The sequence below is a fragment of the Typopeltis vanoorti genome, chromosome 6 (genome assembly GCF_054136105.1).
Source record: "Typopeltis vanoorti isolate ZY-2024b chromosome 6, IOZ_Tvanoo_1.0, whole genome shotgun sequence".
In the NCBI taxonomy this organism is placed as follows: domain Eukaryota; kingdom Metazoa; phylum Arthropoda; class Arachnida; order Uropygi; family Thelyphonidae; genus Typopeltis; species Typopeltis vanoorti.
Genome location: NC_143554.1, coordinates 72,406,605 through 72,423,651, shown reverse-complemented (window position 1 = coordinate 72,423,651; position 17,047 = coordinate 72,406,605). Strand labels below are relative to the sequence as shown.

Sequence of the window (17,047 nt, the reverse complement as noted above, 5' to 3'; positions counted from 1 at the left end):
GAAATATTTTTTTAATTATAAATTTTATTCATTCAATACATTTTGTTTCTCTCAGTTTCCTGATGTGGTTAGCCTGTCCAGAATAATTCATTATGCAAATAATGAGTTAATTCATTATAGAATAAGACACAGTAATTATAATAGCATTTTACTGGATACATTTTATAAATTAATACTAAATATCAGAAAGACAAATTGCATTGAACCTTTTACATAAAAGAATAAATTACATTGAATACGAAAGATATATTGATTGGAAAAGGAAGTCACTAAAACCTTAGTGATTTCCTTTAGAATAACACATACGAAGAAGGAAATCGGAAACAGATTTAGAAAAGGATAACATTAAAAAAAAAACGAGAGTGAAGGGGGTACAGAAAAAGTGAAACGGATGGGAAAAAAAGGAAGAAACTTTATTAAATGTTTGCTTTTTTCCCAAATTAGTATCATTATTCTTTAGTATTTTATTTCTTCTTTTATTTTCTTCTGAAACTTTTGCTCTCTGATTACGATTGTTCTTTAGTAGAATGCATGCAATGTTCTTCCTTAAAAAGTAATGTATCTTCGAATTCCGTGCAATTGACTTAATGATGTATTATTATTACTAAATTTGAAGATATCATTAAGCCTCTGAACACTGACTCATCTTAATGAGTAAAAGAAATGTTAATCTCATTAAATTTTTTAAGTTCGTCCTGACCTGTCAAATAACACAGAATGATTAGGGATTTAGAGCTAATCTACATACGCAGGCGATGGATAATATCGTGGCAGTAGTAGATATGGTACAGTTGTCAGTTGTGGGGATTATTGATATGGAATCTGTGTACAACTTGAAATTAATCAACAAATTGGTTAGGTTAGCACTATACCGACGTGTCCTGCAAAAATATCCTAAGCCAACGATGATTACAATGACAATAATCACACCGATAACCGCTGTACCAATTTGTCCTCCTGTCAGTCCTGTAGAATATTAAAAAGAAATTGATGTTAACATTTTAAGGACTACAAAAACGAATTTATTTAAATAGAATCTATTTCCTAGTTTTAATACTTCTTTGCTTATAACTTAAAGAATAGCATTGTGTTTTCTGAGTTACTAACTCAGAAACTAATCGAATCGTAGAAAACTAATCGTATCGTTCAGCAAAAATTGCTTATTTTGAGGGAAGAAACGTTTTTTTTTTTGTTTGAGAAATTGCTACCCTATTTTCTTAATTTAAGGCTTTGTTATATTAACTTTATCAAGCACTCTATTATAAAGAACTAAGTTATACTTATTATAGTATATTGTTAAAAGAATACATGTCTTTCAAAATTAGAAGAGTCTTTGAAAATCATTATATTATAACTATAGGTTGCCACATCAACAGTGGCAAGCAAAGATTGTTAGTTTTGTAAAAGAAAAAATAACTTTGTTTTCTAATATAATTTATCTAATACCTTAAACCGCTTTTGATTTAATTATTTTATTAATTAAATGTATCTGTCGAGCACTCGCACACACACACACACACACACACACACACACACACACACACACACACACACACAAACACAAGCACTTATTCGCTCATTCGTTAAGTAACGATAATTTATTTACTATTTTGTGTGGAATGTGGTTTTACGATTTCCTGATGCCATATCCCCAAAAGGAGGCAGAGTGTGTTATTAGCATGCTCAAATTTGGTTTAAAGAACAGCGCAGTGAGGTATTTTGCGTCTAAAAAATAAATAAACAAATAACTTTTTTTAGATATCATACAATTTTGTCTTTTTCTGTAAAGGGATTTTTAATAAGGATAACTATGACTTGCGCTTTTTAAAATGCAGATAGATTTATTTTAAAAGCAAAATAAACAAGAGTGAAAATGATCTAAGAATGAAGGTTAAGAAATGTGTTTACTCTTTATGAAAATGTATCAAGAAATAATTCAGCATCGAAGAAGGTTCGTTTCTTCACAATTGTTAATTATCCCGCTTTTTCCGTCCTTCTGTATTTATTCTTTTGTATACAGTCGGATGGACAAAGAGAGATATTTATACCATTTTGGCGAAACTAACCTGCTCTGATGGTGAATTATTTCATGATATTTTGTTTGATTTGGAATATCAATGAATTTCAGTGACCATTCATTTGTCTTAAAAATACAGTAAATAGGAAACAAAAATCAGAATTAGTATTTCATACCACATTTCTCATCGGATAGATCACTGTAGTTATTATGGTCATCACACTCCAGGTTTTTCCAGATATATTTTCTGTTTGCACAGCGACATCTGTCCTTACTACTACACGTGTCTAAATAAAAACATTAAATAAAAATGCAAAAAATTATCAGATCAATAGAATACTGTGTCGTAGGACGAAAATCGAAATTTTCAAAAAAAAAAAAAAGTTATTTTAATTTGGGAAACTGAAATTTGAAAAATACGAATTTTCGAATGTCATAAAACATATACAGCATTAATACAAAAAAATCCGGTATTTCAAACACTTGTTTACAATAGGAAAAATTCAGGTAAGACAATAACTTATAGTCCATTACAATATGTGTGTGTTAAGTTTTGTAATAGATGCTTCCACTTCAGCAACTGTTGGTATTGGTTCAATTGTTTCTAGATATTCTGTTTAACTGTTCATTTTATCCATGTCATCTAACTGATCAGATATATTAGTATTCAACAGTTTATCCAAAATTCTCTACCCATATTTTTACTATCATTTCCTTCTCACTCAGGATTACGCCTTCCGTATCCCTACATAACGTTATTCGAGACTGGAAGTCTTTCCAGCTTCTATTTAATATCTGACAGTAGATTCTAATTTAATTTATACTTCGCAGATGTGCTAGTTCTTTAAGGTCATCTTCAAGGTCTTTCTTCGTCTTATGCACTGTCTTTTTTCCTTTCTGACCATACAATATTGATCCTAGGCTTTATGAGTATGATTCATTTACTGTATTCATCTAGATGCCTCATTTTTGCTAGTCACAAGTTCACATTCCACGTCAAACCAGTGGTTATGTTCAGCCCTACCTACTTTTCCTAATATATCAGCTGTTGTCGCTACGAGATTCTTAAGATTTTCCCAGGCTTCATGAACACTCTCACTAAGTTAGAGTAGATAGGCTTTCATTAATTTTTAATACATCTATATTTGAGTTCTGAATCCTTCAGTCTTGTATTATTAAACTTTCTCGCATGGGATCTATGCATCATCGCATTTGAGATTATGCTTCTTATCCTTGATATAACTTGATAGTGGGCAGTGTCAATACACGTTCCTCTGTAGGATCTGACATCCATCATGTTGGGCGAGCATATTGTATTGCATCTATTAAAATGTGATCAATTTGGCTGAAGGTGTTTCCATTGATAGAACTCTCTATATCATTTTATGAATGTTTTTATGATTAAGCTTTGTATTGCCAACAGCCATCTTTCTTGAAGAAGCAAAGTTGATTAATCTTTTTCCCATTATAATTAGCTTCATTACGTAAGTTATATTTCCCAATTATTAGCCTGTATGTATCTTCTTTGTCTATCATAGCATTCAAATCGCCTATGATAATTTTAATATCTCTTCTTAGGCATTCCTCATACATTTTATCTAAATAATCATAAAAGAGATCTTTTTTTAAAATTTCTTTCTTCATTTGGAGCATATGCACAGACGAAACTGTAGTAGTTAAAAAACTGACCTTCGATTCTTAATGAACACATTCGAAGTTAGTTTGCTTTAAAGTCCATGATAAGGTGTTTTATCCTCTTGTTTACAATGAGGCCGGTTCCAAACATGTGATCTTTCTTTTGTCACCAATAAAACATGATTCTTCTTTTCTATTGTTACCTCTTCCATTCAACTCATTTCTTGTACAGCAGTAATATGTAAGTTATATTTATCCAGATGCTACAGTAGCATTTTAGGGCTCCAAACCGATAAAGAGAAATTGCGTTCCATGGTCCAATTCTCATATTCTTAAAATATTTGCCATTTTGTCGTTGTTTAGTCAGTCCGGCAGTTATTGTTTCCTCAATTTCGTGAAAAATTAATTTCTTCCGAGGTGGAATCGTTAGCTCCATTCTCTCCAGAAATCCTGGAGGACCAATATTTTCTGTTAGGGTTGTCTTCCATAGCTGACTGGTCCCAATTTGAAAACGTCGGGAACTGGCTTTTTTTGTCCTTGCATGCCCGGGAACCACGACGAGGACATGCATGCATAACATTCTCCCTAACTATGATATTCCGGAAAAGAAAAACTATTCGTAAAGACATCACGTAGGTTTTTCCCTCCCAGAAATAATTCTGAGAAGGAAAGTGATTGACCATTCCTCAGAAAAACAGTGTGTTTTGACAAACGGTCGGTCGTCACGATATTCATGCCGTACGCGACGAATTCTCGCTATCAACCGCTTCAAAACTTCAAGATAAAACTCACCATCGACCGTTTGGCCAGGCGGAACGAATTCTTTGTGCATTGATTGGAATCGTAGAAACAAATCAGCATTGTATTTACTTTTTTGACTTTTCCAAGCGACTTTTTTTTCGGATGCCCCTCTTCTGGTGGTCTCCAATCATCATTCTGGCACTTTGTTTCGAGCTCATACTCAAAACACCACTTTTATTCACCAGTAACGATCGTTTCAAGGAAGTTTGAGTCCTTATGAGCGGTTTTAGTGCAGTCATTGCAGTGTTCAATCCAATACATTTTTTGATCGTCGGTCAACTTTTGGGGAACAAATTGCGAATTCAATTTACGAAGACCCAAACTCCTGATCAAAATGTTGTGCATAGTTGATTTTGGAATCCCCAACTCATCTTCAATCGATCTCACGGACGATTTCAGGTTTTCTTTTATGAAATCACACATTTTGGATGTTAACGTCGCTCAGTCCAGTTTTTGGATGGCTCGGCTTTTCGTCGTCCTCAAGCTTCTCACGCCCACTTTGAAATCGCTTTAACTACTCATAAACTCGAGTACGGGATAAGCATTCATCACCGTATACTTTATGAAGCATTTAATGCGTTTCGGTAAAACGCTTACCAAGTTTAACACAAACGTCAATCGCAGCTCTCTGTTTGAAACTCATGGCTTCTAATGAAACAAATGTGATAAACAGTTGGCACAACACTAATAAAGGTTGCCGTTTTCGACAACAAAAAGATATAACAGGTTGCGCCACGTTTCTTCTATTTTCGAAAGTTCTGTTTTCTTTTTGGACAGAGTGTATATATATATATATATACACCGATGGTACTCTGGGAAATCATATGCTAGTCAACTTATATATAACTCATCTTCGTAATCCGCTGTTCACTTTGACTTCAAATTTGACGAGCTCTCATTTCGATATGAAACTGGTCACAGAAAAAATTCAAATTTTCACTATAACATAATCACATTTAACTCATACCACAATATATGTGCTACGAAATAATTCCAACTTAGACTTCTGCTCTAAGTTGGAAATTTAATGTCCAGTAAATTAAGAATATATCCATTAACTTACCATTTGAATATACTGTAGCGGTAACTTGAAATCATTTTTTACGTTTATCACCAATTTCTGCATGGTATACGAAATTGAACGCTCCATTAGAACGCTCAATTAATGTTTAATTTAATGCATTTGAAAGGTTACAGTTAGTCTTTGCAACTGATAGAGTAATTGTCTACAATAACTTTGTCCCTACTTCGTCTTCTTAGGAGTATATCAATAAGTCTCCAATATGTGTAAGGTAGGAAAGGGAGAGGAATTTCTTAGTCCAAGAAATTCAACATATTTTATTTCATAAAACTCAACTAGTATTCCTATTTTTTTAGTTAAACCAAAATATTAGGGAACTAAGGAATCTGCTGAAATTTCAAATGCCAATTTAGAAAATTCAGTATTTAAAATAATAATGGTAAATTAGTCTCCGCTTTTAAAGTACATCTATCCTCATATAGAGAACAAATATAAATATTCGAGAATGACTGAAAAATATACATTGAAAACTGAATCTGAATCTGAATGGATATTCAATATTCATTCCTTTTTCGATTCAAATATACTGAAACAAACTTCGAAAGTACAAATCTTGTGAGAGCACAACCATCAGCATCGGAGTTCCCTAGGGGGGGGGAACAACGCTTTTCAGCGTTTTTTTTGGGGGGGGGCTTAAAAAAGAATGAGCCTTTAATATCCTTTCTTTAAGGATTACTAGGATAAATGACCTTTGGGCTCTTTTTTTTGTCATTGCATCAACCGAGTGATCACTTGTATAACTTTTCGAAATGGGAATGCTGCAATATTGAGACAGAGTTGGAGCTGGGTTGCAAAATGTTTATAAACTTGTCCTCTGAGGAGAATTCAATAGTACTAAACAGCTGTTCGATTCGTAACGGCATTAATAAGAGACGAACACATGGAGTTTCGACGGTAGTTTTTCATTTCTAGGTACCGCACTTTTAAGTAGTGCAGTGCCTAGGCAATTGCGGTTCTAAAAGTTGTATTTTCATAAGTTCATTGTTCACTTTGGAAACAGTATAGCTTAAATATATTTCGTTTTTAAGAAACTGATATTTAATATCATTTCTTCAAGCAGGCTAAACATACGATTTTAGAGATTCAGTAGCATTTTACTTGCTCTTTCTCATCCTTTATAATACTTATCTATTTTAGTCAGACTGTGTCGAAATTCTCCGGATATCTTAAGAAACAAAAAAAATATATCCTACGAAGGTGGTCTGAAAAGTTCTCGGCTTCGACCATAGATGGCAACACTATCGGCAAGATTGTTTTTCTAAGTTGGTACATCTGTCATAAGGATCCATGTGAAATTGCAAGTCCATGTGAAATCGTCATAAGTCATCCATGTGAAATCGTCATACGTCATCCATGTGAAATCTATATCACTTGAAATGGATAAAATTGAGTATCGTGCTGTTATAAAATTCTTTGTAAAAGAAAGCTTAATGCCAAACAAAATTCATTCGAAGTTCATAAACATTTATGGGCACTCTTCTTCGTTTTCGACAATTAAGAAATGGGCTGCCGAGTTTAAACGCTACCGTACCCGCCTTGAAGATGATCCAAGTGAAGGAAGTCCAAAAGTGTAACAAAACCAGAAATCATTGATCAAGTGCGCGTTGGACGACGGCGAGTCAAATTGCTTGAAATTGCCGAGACAACACGCATTCAAAAGAACGTGGAGGATATATTTAGCATGAAGAAATGCAAACGAAGACGCTTTGTGCAAGATGCGTGCCGCGCTTGCTCACAGTAGATCAAAAACGCACTCGCATGAAAATCTCTGAACAGTACTTGGAGCGTTTTCACAAGAATAAAACTGGTTTTTTGCGTCGATGTATTACTATGGATGAGAATTGGATTCACCATTATACACCAGAATCCAAACAGCAGTCAAAACAGTGGCCAGAAGCCGGTTGGTGAGCGCCAATAAGAGAAGACAAAGTCGGTTCCATCGGGAGAGGAAGTTCATGGCATCGGTGTTTTGGGATGTTAAGGCATTTTGTTTATTAATTATCTTGAAAAGGGTAAAGTAATAACCGGTGATTATTATTATTCCGATCTTTTAACCAGACTAGACGAAAAAATTCGTGAAAAAAGACCTGGTTTGCAGAAGAAAAAAATCATCTTTCATCAGGACAATGCACCAGCCCACCAAGGTGTTTTAGCAATAGGAAAATTAAGGGATCTGCACTATAAATTGTTGGAACATCCATCTTGTTCCCCAGATTTGGCTCCCCCTCTGACTTCTATCTCTTCCCAAAACTAAAACTCTTCCTCACTGGTCAGCGTTTTTCATCGAATCGAGAGGTGGTTGCATCTGTAGAGGGGTATTTTGCAGAACTTACTGAGAACCACTACAGGTACAGGATAATGGCGCTGGAGCATCGATGGAATAAATGTATCAGTCTTAAGGGAGATTATGTTGAAAAATAAAAATAATTTTGAAATTATAAATTTCATTTTTCATTGTTAAGCCGAGAAAATTTCAGACCACCCTCGTAAGTTGGGTCAAAATTGATTGAAGAAAGAGACGCAAGAATAGAAGAATAAAACAGGAGAAACAGTGTAGTAGAACGAATCATTTTTGTCTTTTTCGACCTTTTTCGAAATCCGTTTTACGATTTTTTTCATTAATTCTCAATCATTAATGAAATTAAGACTTGAGATTTTGGAAGTTGTATCATGTTGAATATTTTTCGCTAATAAAAGTATTGGATCAATAATAGCAACTGGAGTAACAGCAGATCAAAACTGGATTAACTAAGTTTTGTAATCCTATTCATCAACAGGTAGTTTTAAGTCTGTAGATATATGCGTTGCCTTTGTGGAATTGGTTTATTGTTTTTGTGAGCAGAAAAACACTCACATCTTTGCGATACAGAATAACGTACTTTTAGTTGAAAAGCTTATATAACGATTCCTCTCACTTTGCTACCGACTAAAGTAAGAATATTGTTTCATGTGGAATTACAAAGCTAAATTACGAGAAACTTAGAAAATTCCTTGGAGTTGTACCATTGGAGGATATACTTCAGAGAAAAGATGCCAGTAGCGCATGGAAAGTGGTAAAGGTGTGTTTGAAGGATTGAGTAGCTAACTGCATACTAACAGTTAAGAGAATTAATAAACTGGGAATTAAATGGATGAGTTATAGAATTAAGCAGGAATTAAAAAGAAAGAGATACACGTGGAAACGATTGAGAGACAGAAGAGACCAGAAAATGCAGCAGTATAAAACACAGGCTAGAAGAGTGACTAGTATGTTAGGAAGGCAAAATCGGAGTATGAGAGGAGATTAGCCGAACGAGTCAATAATAGTCCGAAAGAGTTCTTTCAGTACGTGGCAAGTAAACGAAAGAATGGCCACAGTAGAATGGTTTTGAAGAATATAGATGGTAGGGCGGCGAATGAAGCAGACAAGCTACGTGAATTACTGCGTTATCATTTTTCAAGAGAGTATCATCCAGGTGATACCCTCTTGCAAAAGTATGCAAAAAGGTGATACCATGTGGAGGTTTTTTTGGGGTATATTATGTATTCAAGGTATCAAGTAATTTTATATAAACTTGGTTTTAATCCTATTTCCCAAGCAAGCAAACAGACAAGAAAGTCAAGTTTGCGCCTGCAAGTAGTGCAAGTCCAAGGCAACTCTTGGTAGTGCCAGTCGATTACTTTATCCTTAGCATTTTCGGGTCTGGCTCCCACTGAAGAGACCTCAATAAAGGTCGAAACCGGTACGGGTAATGATCACTGCCTTTAATGTTTAGCATCATACATCTCTGAAAGGGGATGTGCTTTACATTAAGGGTGAAATACTAAGAAAAGTGACAGAGCTTTATCCCCCTTTACCACGAGTTGCCTCGACTGGCACTACCAAGAGTTGCCTTGGACTTGCACTACGTGCAGGCGCAAACTTGACTTTCTTGTCTGTTTGCTTACTTGGGAAATAGGATTAAAACCAAGTTTATATAAAATTACTTGGTATCTTGAATAAGGTGATACCATTTTTCCTATTATAGTAATAATACGGCAGGTATTAATGTGGAAGTATGGATTGATGAAGTCGAGGTTTTACATATGATATCATAGAATCTGGATGTTAACACAGCGCTGGATTTGGACGAGATCTCAGCTCGTATATTACGAGAATGTACTAGAAAAAATGGCAGTCCTTTTGACTAGATTGTTTGATCTGACTCTCAGCTCTGGTTTCGTCCAGGGGAATGTAAGGAAGTGAATATATTCACTGAATAGAGATGGTTCCAAGAACGAACTAGCAAATTATAGACCAATTAGCATTGCAGGAGTGGTGGTCAAAGTATCGGAGAAGTTAGGTCAATACAAAATTCAGGGATGGATGGATGGACAGAAATGGGATATTGTATGGGAGCAGCATGGCTTTGCAAAGGATGGGTCATGCTTCGGTAACTTACTCACTTTTTATAATAAAGTGAGAGCTGAGTTAGATAAAGGTAGTCATAACACAATGATGCTGTTGGATTTCGCAAAGGTGTTTAATAGGATACCGCATGGAATAATCTTTATACATAAATTACATCAAATGGGCATGAACATGAAGCTGGTATTGTGGATAAAAGGATGTTTGTTGGAGAAATACCATTCAGTAGTTTATACGAATGCAGAGTACTGTAGAAGGCCTATGACTAGTGGTGGCTCATCACTAGTCACTAAGATTTAATTTGAGCGAGATGACCAATATTGTGGCAGGTGTGATAACTGTGTGATGTTCCATATGAGTAGGGATTGAAGATTCGCTACGGAACCTGTTTGGTCTGCCGAAAAGGAGAGATATGCTGGAGACATATAAGTTGCTTAGTTAATTCGATTGATGTGGAGAAAACATTTCAGTACATGAATAATCTAAGGAAAGCTAGAGGTGATTCATGGAAATCAAATATTTGTGTGGTCAGCAAGGGCGTGATGACTAGTTTTGTTGAAGGGAGAGAGAGAGAGAGAATGAGAGAGAGAGAGAGAGAGTGGTTAATGAGTGAAATAAATTGCTAGAGCCAGTTGTGTGTGCTTGTCGGCGAATGATTTCAAGGCAAAATATGATGAGTATTGTACAGCTATTGATAATTATCAATAGCTGAAAATATTGATTAATCATCAATTATAATTGATGATTAATGTTTTTGAAATGAAACTCTCGCGATCAGTCTACGGACTCCGTGGAGGTGCATATGTGTAATAACAATAAGAAGAACAAGTTCTCATATTAGTTATTTAGTTGTTCCCATTTACAGGCAAAGTTTATGCATATGTGCTGTTCGTTATTCTCTGTCAAGAAATAAACAGTCTATTTTTGGCCTTTGTTGAAAATCCATTTAACTTAAGTTAATTTAGATGCGTGAACTATTGCTGTTATAATTCTAAATTCTCTCTGAACTCCTTCATTAACTTTCTATTATGTTTTAGCGAACTTGTTTAGCAAATCATTTATGCTTGAGAATTTCAGTTCATGAGTCTGAATGACTCCTTTTTTACAGTTGTATACTGATCGAATTGACGAAATTAAAAATCACATTTTGATGCGATTTGTAATTTCATTGGAGTTAATCACATTGAAGCACCAGATAATCAATTAATCACATTAGAGCACCAGATAATCATTTCCCAACTCTCGATTTTTTCATCCACCAATAAATGTTCAACTTATTCTATAGAATTGATTCTCTCCTCTGTATAATTACTACTGAAATTGGTTTTAATTTTAATCATGGAAGTTTTATCCTGGGATTTGCTCTCCATGGTAATCATAATCTTTTCGCACAAGTTTTGTCGATTTTCTTCTGTTTCATATTTTGAAAATTAATGCTCATGATTTTTACCTTTTTAATATTTTAAAATCTTTCAGAAAATGTTTTAAATCTTATGACAGGTGATTTGAATATCCTATAAAATATTGTTTTAAATTATCTGAATCCAGCTAAACACATTACTGAAATCACGTGTTATAAGAATACTGTTTGTTTTTTACGCATCGTTTTTTCAAGTATTTTCTGTGGACGTTTTAAGAATTCATGTTCACGTTTTATAAGAATAATAAAATTTATTCGTCATTCCACTTAAGCACTTACCATTTGTTTCTTACGCATGGTTTTTTCACGAATTTTCCGTTGATGTTTTAAGAATGCTTTTAGGCAATTAATTAATTGCCTAAAAGATATTATATGTGTTTATATAAAAACATATTACTTTCAAGTAATATATATAATATAATATAGTATAATATATAATATAATCACTATAAAAATATTACTTTCAAGTCTCAACGAAATACAAACTGGACAGAAAACATGAAATGACCCCAAACTGGAAAAGGTTAAGAAACTTTGGAAAAAGAAAAACGTGGTGAAATATGCTACATGAAGCAGAATTAGATCTTAACATTTTAAATGATGAAAATATAGAAATTACAGTTCTTACAGAAACAAAAAATAAACTTAAAGGAACAACAAAAGAAACAGCTAACTACAATATCATATAGAATGGAGTGGACAAACAAATACATGCAAAAGCTGGTGTAATGATTTGGATCCATAAATCAATTAAAGCAAAAATAATTCATCATACATTCTGGAATGAAAGCATATTAGAAGTGCGATTAAAATTAAATAAAGTAAATTTAACAGTTATTGGAGTGTATGCCCCTGAAGAAGGAAAAAAAGAAGAAAATGATTACTTTTGCATAGAGTTACAAGGAATATATGAAATTAAATAAAACAAACCATATAATTATAGCCGGAGATCTTAATGCCAGAATAGGAATGAAAAAAATTAACAATAATATACAAAAATTTGGGGAACCAACAGTAAACAAAAATGGAATGCGACTCATTGTCAAAAATCAATAATAGACTACTTCATAGCAAATGAAAAAGCAACAAATCTCTTCCTAGACGCTAAAGTTAGAAGAAGGCTAGAAATTGACACAGATCACTATTTAGTAGAAAACATGCTAAAATTTCTACCAAACTGGCTACAAAAAATACAAAAAAAATAAATAAACACACTAGAGAAACAAAATCTAATTATTACAAAGTAAGACTACTAAATGATTCAACTATAAGAAATTTATACCAACAGTGGAATAATAACTACTTAGAAAAAATACAAGAAAATGAGGACATTGAGAAAGAATTTATTATTATTATTATTATTATTATTATTATTAGTTGTCAACTCCAGGGAGTCCAAAGACTCATCGAGGGAGGGCATCCACTTTACAATTCTGTCTCCACCACTCACAATCCACCAACTGATCGCAACTACACCAACTCCATCTATCGCCAATCTCCACCACTACCACTAGTATTTCCACAGAATGGAATACAATTGAAAAGAAATTATCGCATCATCAGCATAAGAAAGTCTAGGAATAGAAAAAATATCATAAAAATAAAAAATTACATATATGGGACAATGAAATAAAAAGAATAATTGAAAATAAAAATCTGGCTTTTAAAAGGTGGTTAAGTAGCAAAAAACAAGAAGATGAAATTGAATTTAAAAAAAGACGAGCAATAGCCAAAGGAAACCAGAAAGAGACACAGAGAAATCTGGGAAAAATTTGTATCGTATCTAGAAAAATGACATAAACAAAATAAGACCCAGTGCATACAAAATACTAAAACACATGAATGCAGATATAAAAGAAACTGCAAATATAAATTGTGAAATAGATGTAAAAGAATTCTTGGATTACTTTACAGATCTTTGGACGGATAATACTGGCATCAAAAATAATTACACCAGAAACTTACAAAATACCTTAAATGATATGATAACAATGAAAGAATTAAAGGACAACCTAAATAAAATAAAAATTGCCAAATTAGCAGGAGAAGATGAGATAAACTCCGAATTGTATAGATTTGCTGGAAAAAAATTTCATCAAGGATTACTAAAATTTTTAAATAAAATATATACAAATGGACAAATACCAATAAAATGGAATACAAGTATAGTAATACTTATATTTAAAACATGGGATAAAACAAAACCTGCTAACTACAGAGGTATGAGTTTGTTGAATACATATTAAAAAATATATAGTAGAATACTTAATGAAAAACTAAAAATTACTAAAACTAAAAAACTAAAACTACAGTGAAAAACTGTTATTAGAATGTCAAAATGGATTTAGAAAAGAACGCTCTACAATGAATGCAACTTTTTTTGTTTAAAACTACTTATAGAAAAAAGAAGAGAATTTAATTTGGAACGCCTCTTTTGTTTATAGATTACAAAAAAGCATTTGACAAAGAAAAAATATATATGCTGTTTGATATATTAAAAAGAATAAATATACTTAATATTTTACTACATGCAATATTGAATATATACAAAGATAATGAAATAAAAATAAAAATGAATGAAAATTTGTCTGAAAAACAATGAAAAACAATCCAAGGAGTAAGATGGGATGCCCTCTGTCTCCAACACTTTTCAATATTTACATTAATGAAATATTAATACAGTGGAACGTCTTAAACAATCAAGATATAGAAATTTACCGGAATAACAAAATAAATACGCTATTATTTCCAGATGATCGGGTAATAATATCAGATAAGGAAGACAATTTAGAAAGAGCAATATATAATTTAAACATTATAGTAGAACAGTTTGTAATGAAAATGTCCATAGATAAAACTAAAAGAATGGCATTTTGTGGACAAACACCAGTTAGAAGCAAAATAGTTATTAATAACGAAATAATAGAACAGATAACTTTCAATTATCCGGGATGTGAAATATCATATGAAGGAGAAAAAGACATAAAATTAAAAACTTCAAACTTTTTACAGATTATAGGCCTGATAAACAGAACACTCAAGCCAAATAGTGTACAAAAAGAAACAAGCTTGAAAATATACAATACTTTAGCAGTGCCCACATTACTATATGGTAGAGAAATTTGGGCAATAAACAAACAAGAATAAAAACAAACAAACAACAGAATAAAAACAAGTGAAACAGAGATTTATGAGAAGAACTTCAAAATACATATTATCAGATCAAAAAAGGAACGAAGACATTTTAAAAGAACTAAAAACAAAATCAGTAAAATTAAAACTAAACAATTATAAACAAAAATAGATTGAACATGTAAACCGAATGGCCAACACCCGACATCCTAAACAAATACCAAAATATAAGCCAATTGGTAAGAAAAGGCAGAGTAGACCTCAAAAAAGGATATTGGATGGATAATGAGACCGGAACAGATCAATATGGCCCATACCCGTAATTTGTGGTATGATGATGATGATTTTATAGACCATCTATATTTCAGTAAAATAAAGTTATTAATAATGCATATTAATATTCTGGAACGTAATTTCTTTTCCTGAATAAAATTGTTTGGATACGTAAATAGGAGGATTTTAAAAAATATAAACATTAATGGATGGAACACGTTCAAAGAATGAAAATAGAAAGATTACCAAAACAAGCCTTAAAGTACAAACCATTAGGAAAAAGAAAACGAGGACGTCCTCTTAAAAGATTCAACGATGACTTCTAAGGCCGCAACAGGCCACGCTAGGCCTAAATCCTCGATATGCATTGATGATGATGATGATGATGATGATGATGATGATGAAAAATTGTTTGGATGCTAATACATTTGTAATTTTTATGGTCATCTCTTCACGAAAAGTTTGATTTTGTAGCTATCGTGAGAATAGAAAAGGCCTTAAATAATTTAAGAACTTTGCTTTAGAGACTTAACAATAATTTTTGTGGCACTTCATTCCTCTAATATAGATAGTAACAAAGATTGTTCCGTTTTGGATTTGAAATGTATTTAGTCTTGTGCTACTGAAGCTATAAAAATTATGATACGTCCGAGTATACAGAGAATCTTCGATTATTTATAATACATATAAATAGAAATGCCAGTTAAAGCTGTCAGTTAAATTAATAATTTATTTATGGCTAAATTTATTATTAATATATCTAAAATGATAATAAAACATGCAACTCCTAATCTAGTTAAAAAAAAGAAAAAATAATTAAAGCATTGTAACGTGTCACCTGTTTGTATCCAGTATAAACGGAGGAATCTGATGCTCCCAAGTCCGTGCAAATGTGTCTCGGTGAAATGGGTGCGAGAAAGGAACTGATGGAGTTTGAAACAGGCGCTGTGATAGGATGCCTTGTTGCGGGCCTATATGTTACGCAAATTGTTGACAAATTGGGCCATCCCAGATCAACAATCAGTGATACCATACTGAGATGGAAGCGCGGGGAGTAAACTGCAAGTGCTACCGGACGACTCACCACACTTACAGGATATGACTGTACGGTGCTACGAAGAATAATATGTAAAAACCGCCATTCGTCGGCCTACGCGTTGAATTCGGAGTTCCAGGCATCGACTGGAACACGAATCTGCACAAAAACATTCAGAACCGAAGCTCACAATATGCATTTTCATGGTAGGACCGCAATATGCCAGGCCTGCATTACCTAAACCAACATGCAGCATCGTCTTCAGTGGTGCAAAAACCATGTGCAGTGAAACGTGGAAGCTTGGAAAGCTGTGTTACGATGCAAGAATCATGCTACATCCTTTACCGAGCAGTTGGACGAGTGTGGGTGTGGCAGATTCCCGGAGAACTTCTCTTACCAGAGTGCTTAACCACCCGAACTATGAAATTCGGAGGTTGCGATGAGAGGTATGGTCCTCATTTTCCTGGTTTGGCCTCTGATCTCAGTTTGTAGTGCCACGAGCACTGAAATCTGAGAGGTATTTGAACATTCTGGACATTGAAATACTTCCTACGTTGTGACGTTTCTACAGAACTGTCCATTGTCTCTTTCATCAAGACAATGCACGGTGTCATTAGACTGCTGCTGCTGCTGCTGTAACTGCGTGGTTTGTGAACATGAACACCATACCTGACTAGCCTCCACTAAGCCCTGTTTTAATTTCTATTGAACATTTGTGACTCATGAACTGGAGCGTTGAGTGAGGTCAAGAGACGTTCGCCCCACAACAGTTCAGGGCTTCATTAAATTATAATTAAATTTTTATTATTATATATATAATTAAAATAATTAAATTATACTGCAGAACCCTGTGATCAACTGCCTAAAGCATTACTTACCGCAGTACTCATCCGAAAGGTCTCCACAGTTGTTATGGGTGTCGCATTTAAGTTCACTCCAGATACATATTCCCTTGTGAGCACAGAGAAACTTGTCTTTCCCGAAGCAGCTAGTTTCTGAATAGCGATATCCAGTGATGCGATATTTAGAAAGATAAATATTAAAGTTTTTTAATTTTATGTTTTTTAACGAACACAATACAACTTTCACAACAATAGTCATTAAATATCTCCATCTTACTTGCATGGTTAAAAATTAAAATATTTGCTAACTGGGTTGGTAAATTCTATAAAACCTTAGTCATTATTGAAGCAGCCTAGCAGAAGAAATATTTTATTTTTATGCAGAAAATCCTGGCCAGATTGTTATGATTACAAATAAAACAA

At 33.5% G+C, this 17,047-nt stretch overlaps 1 protein-coding gene across 3 annotated transcripts in view; it reads right to left on the bottom strand.

Annotated features, from left to right (window-relative positions):
* Window positions 1-282: 282 nt before the first annotated feature.
* The window catches only part of LOC150105544 (uncharacterized), a 61,954-nt gene continuing 45,189 nt past the window's right edge, over window positions 283-17,047 (bottom strand). For all 3 annotated transcript variants that reach the window (XM_090394878.1, XM_090394880.1, XM_090394879.1), the window contains 3 exons: window positions 16,661-16,777; window positions 2,194-2,304; window positions 283-966 (listed from right to left, as the gene is read on the bottom strand). In XM_090394878.1, the coding sequence (XP_090251004.1) occupies window positions 961-966; window positions 2,194-2,304; window positions 16,661-16,777 (234 nt within the window). In that variant the 3' untranslated portion in view covers window positions 283-960. The remainder of the gene's footprint in view (window positions 967-2,193; window positions 2,305-16,660; window positions 16,778-17,047) is intronic.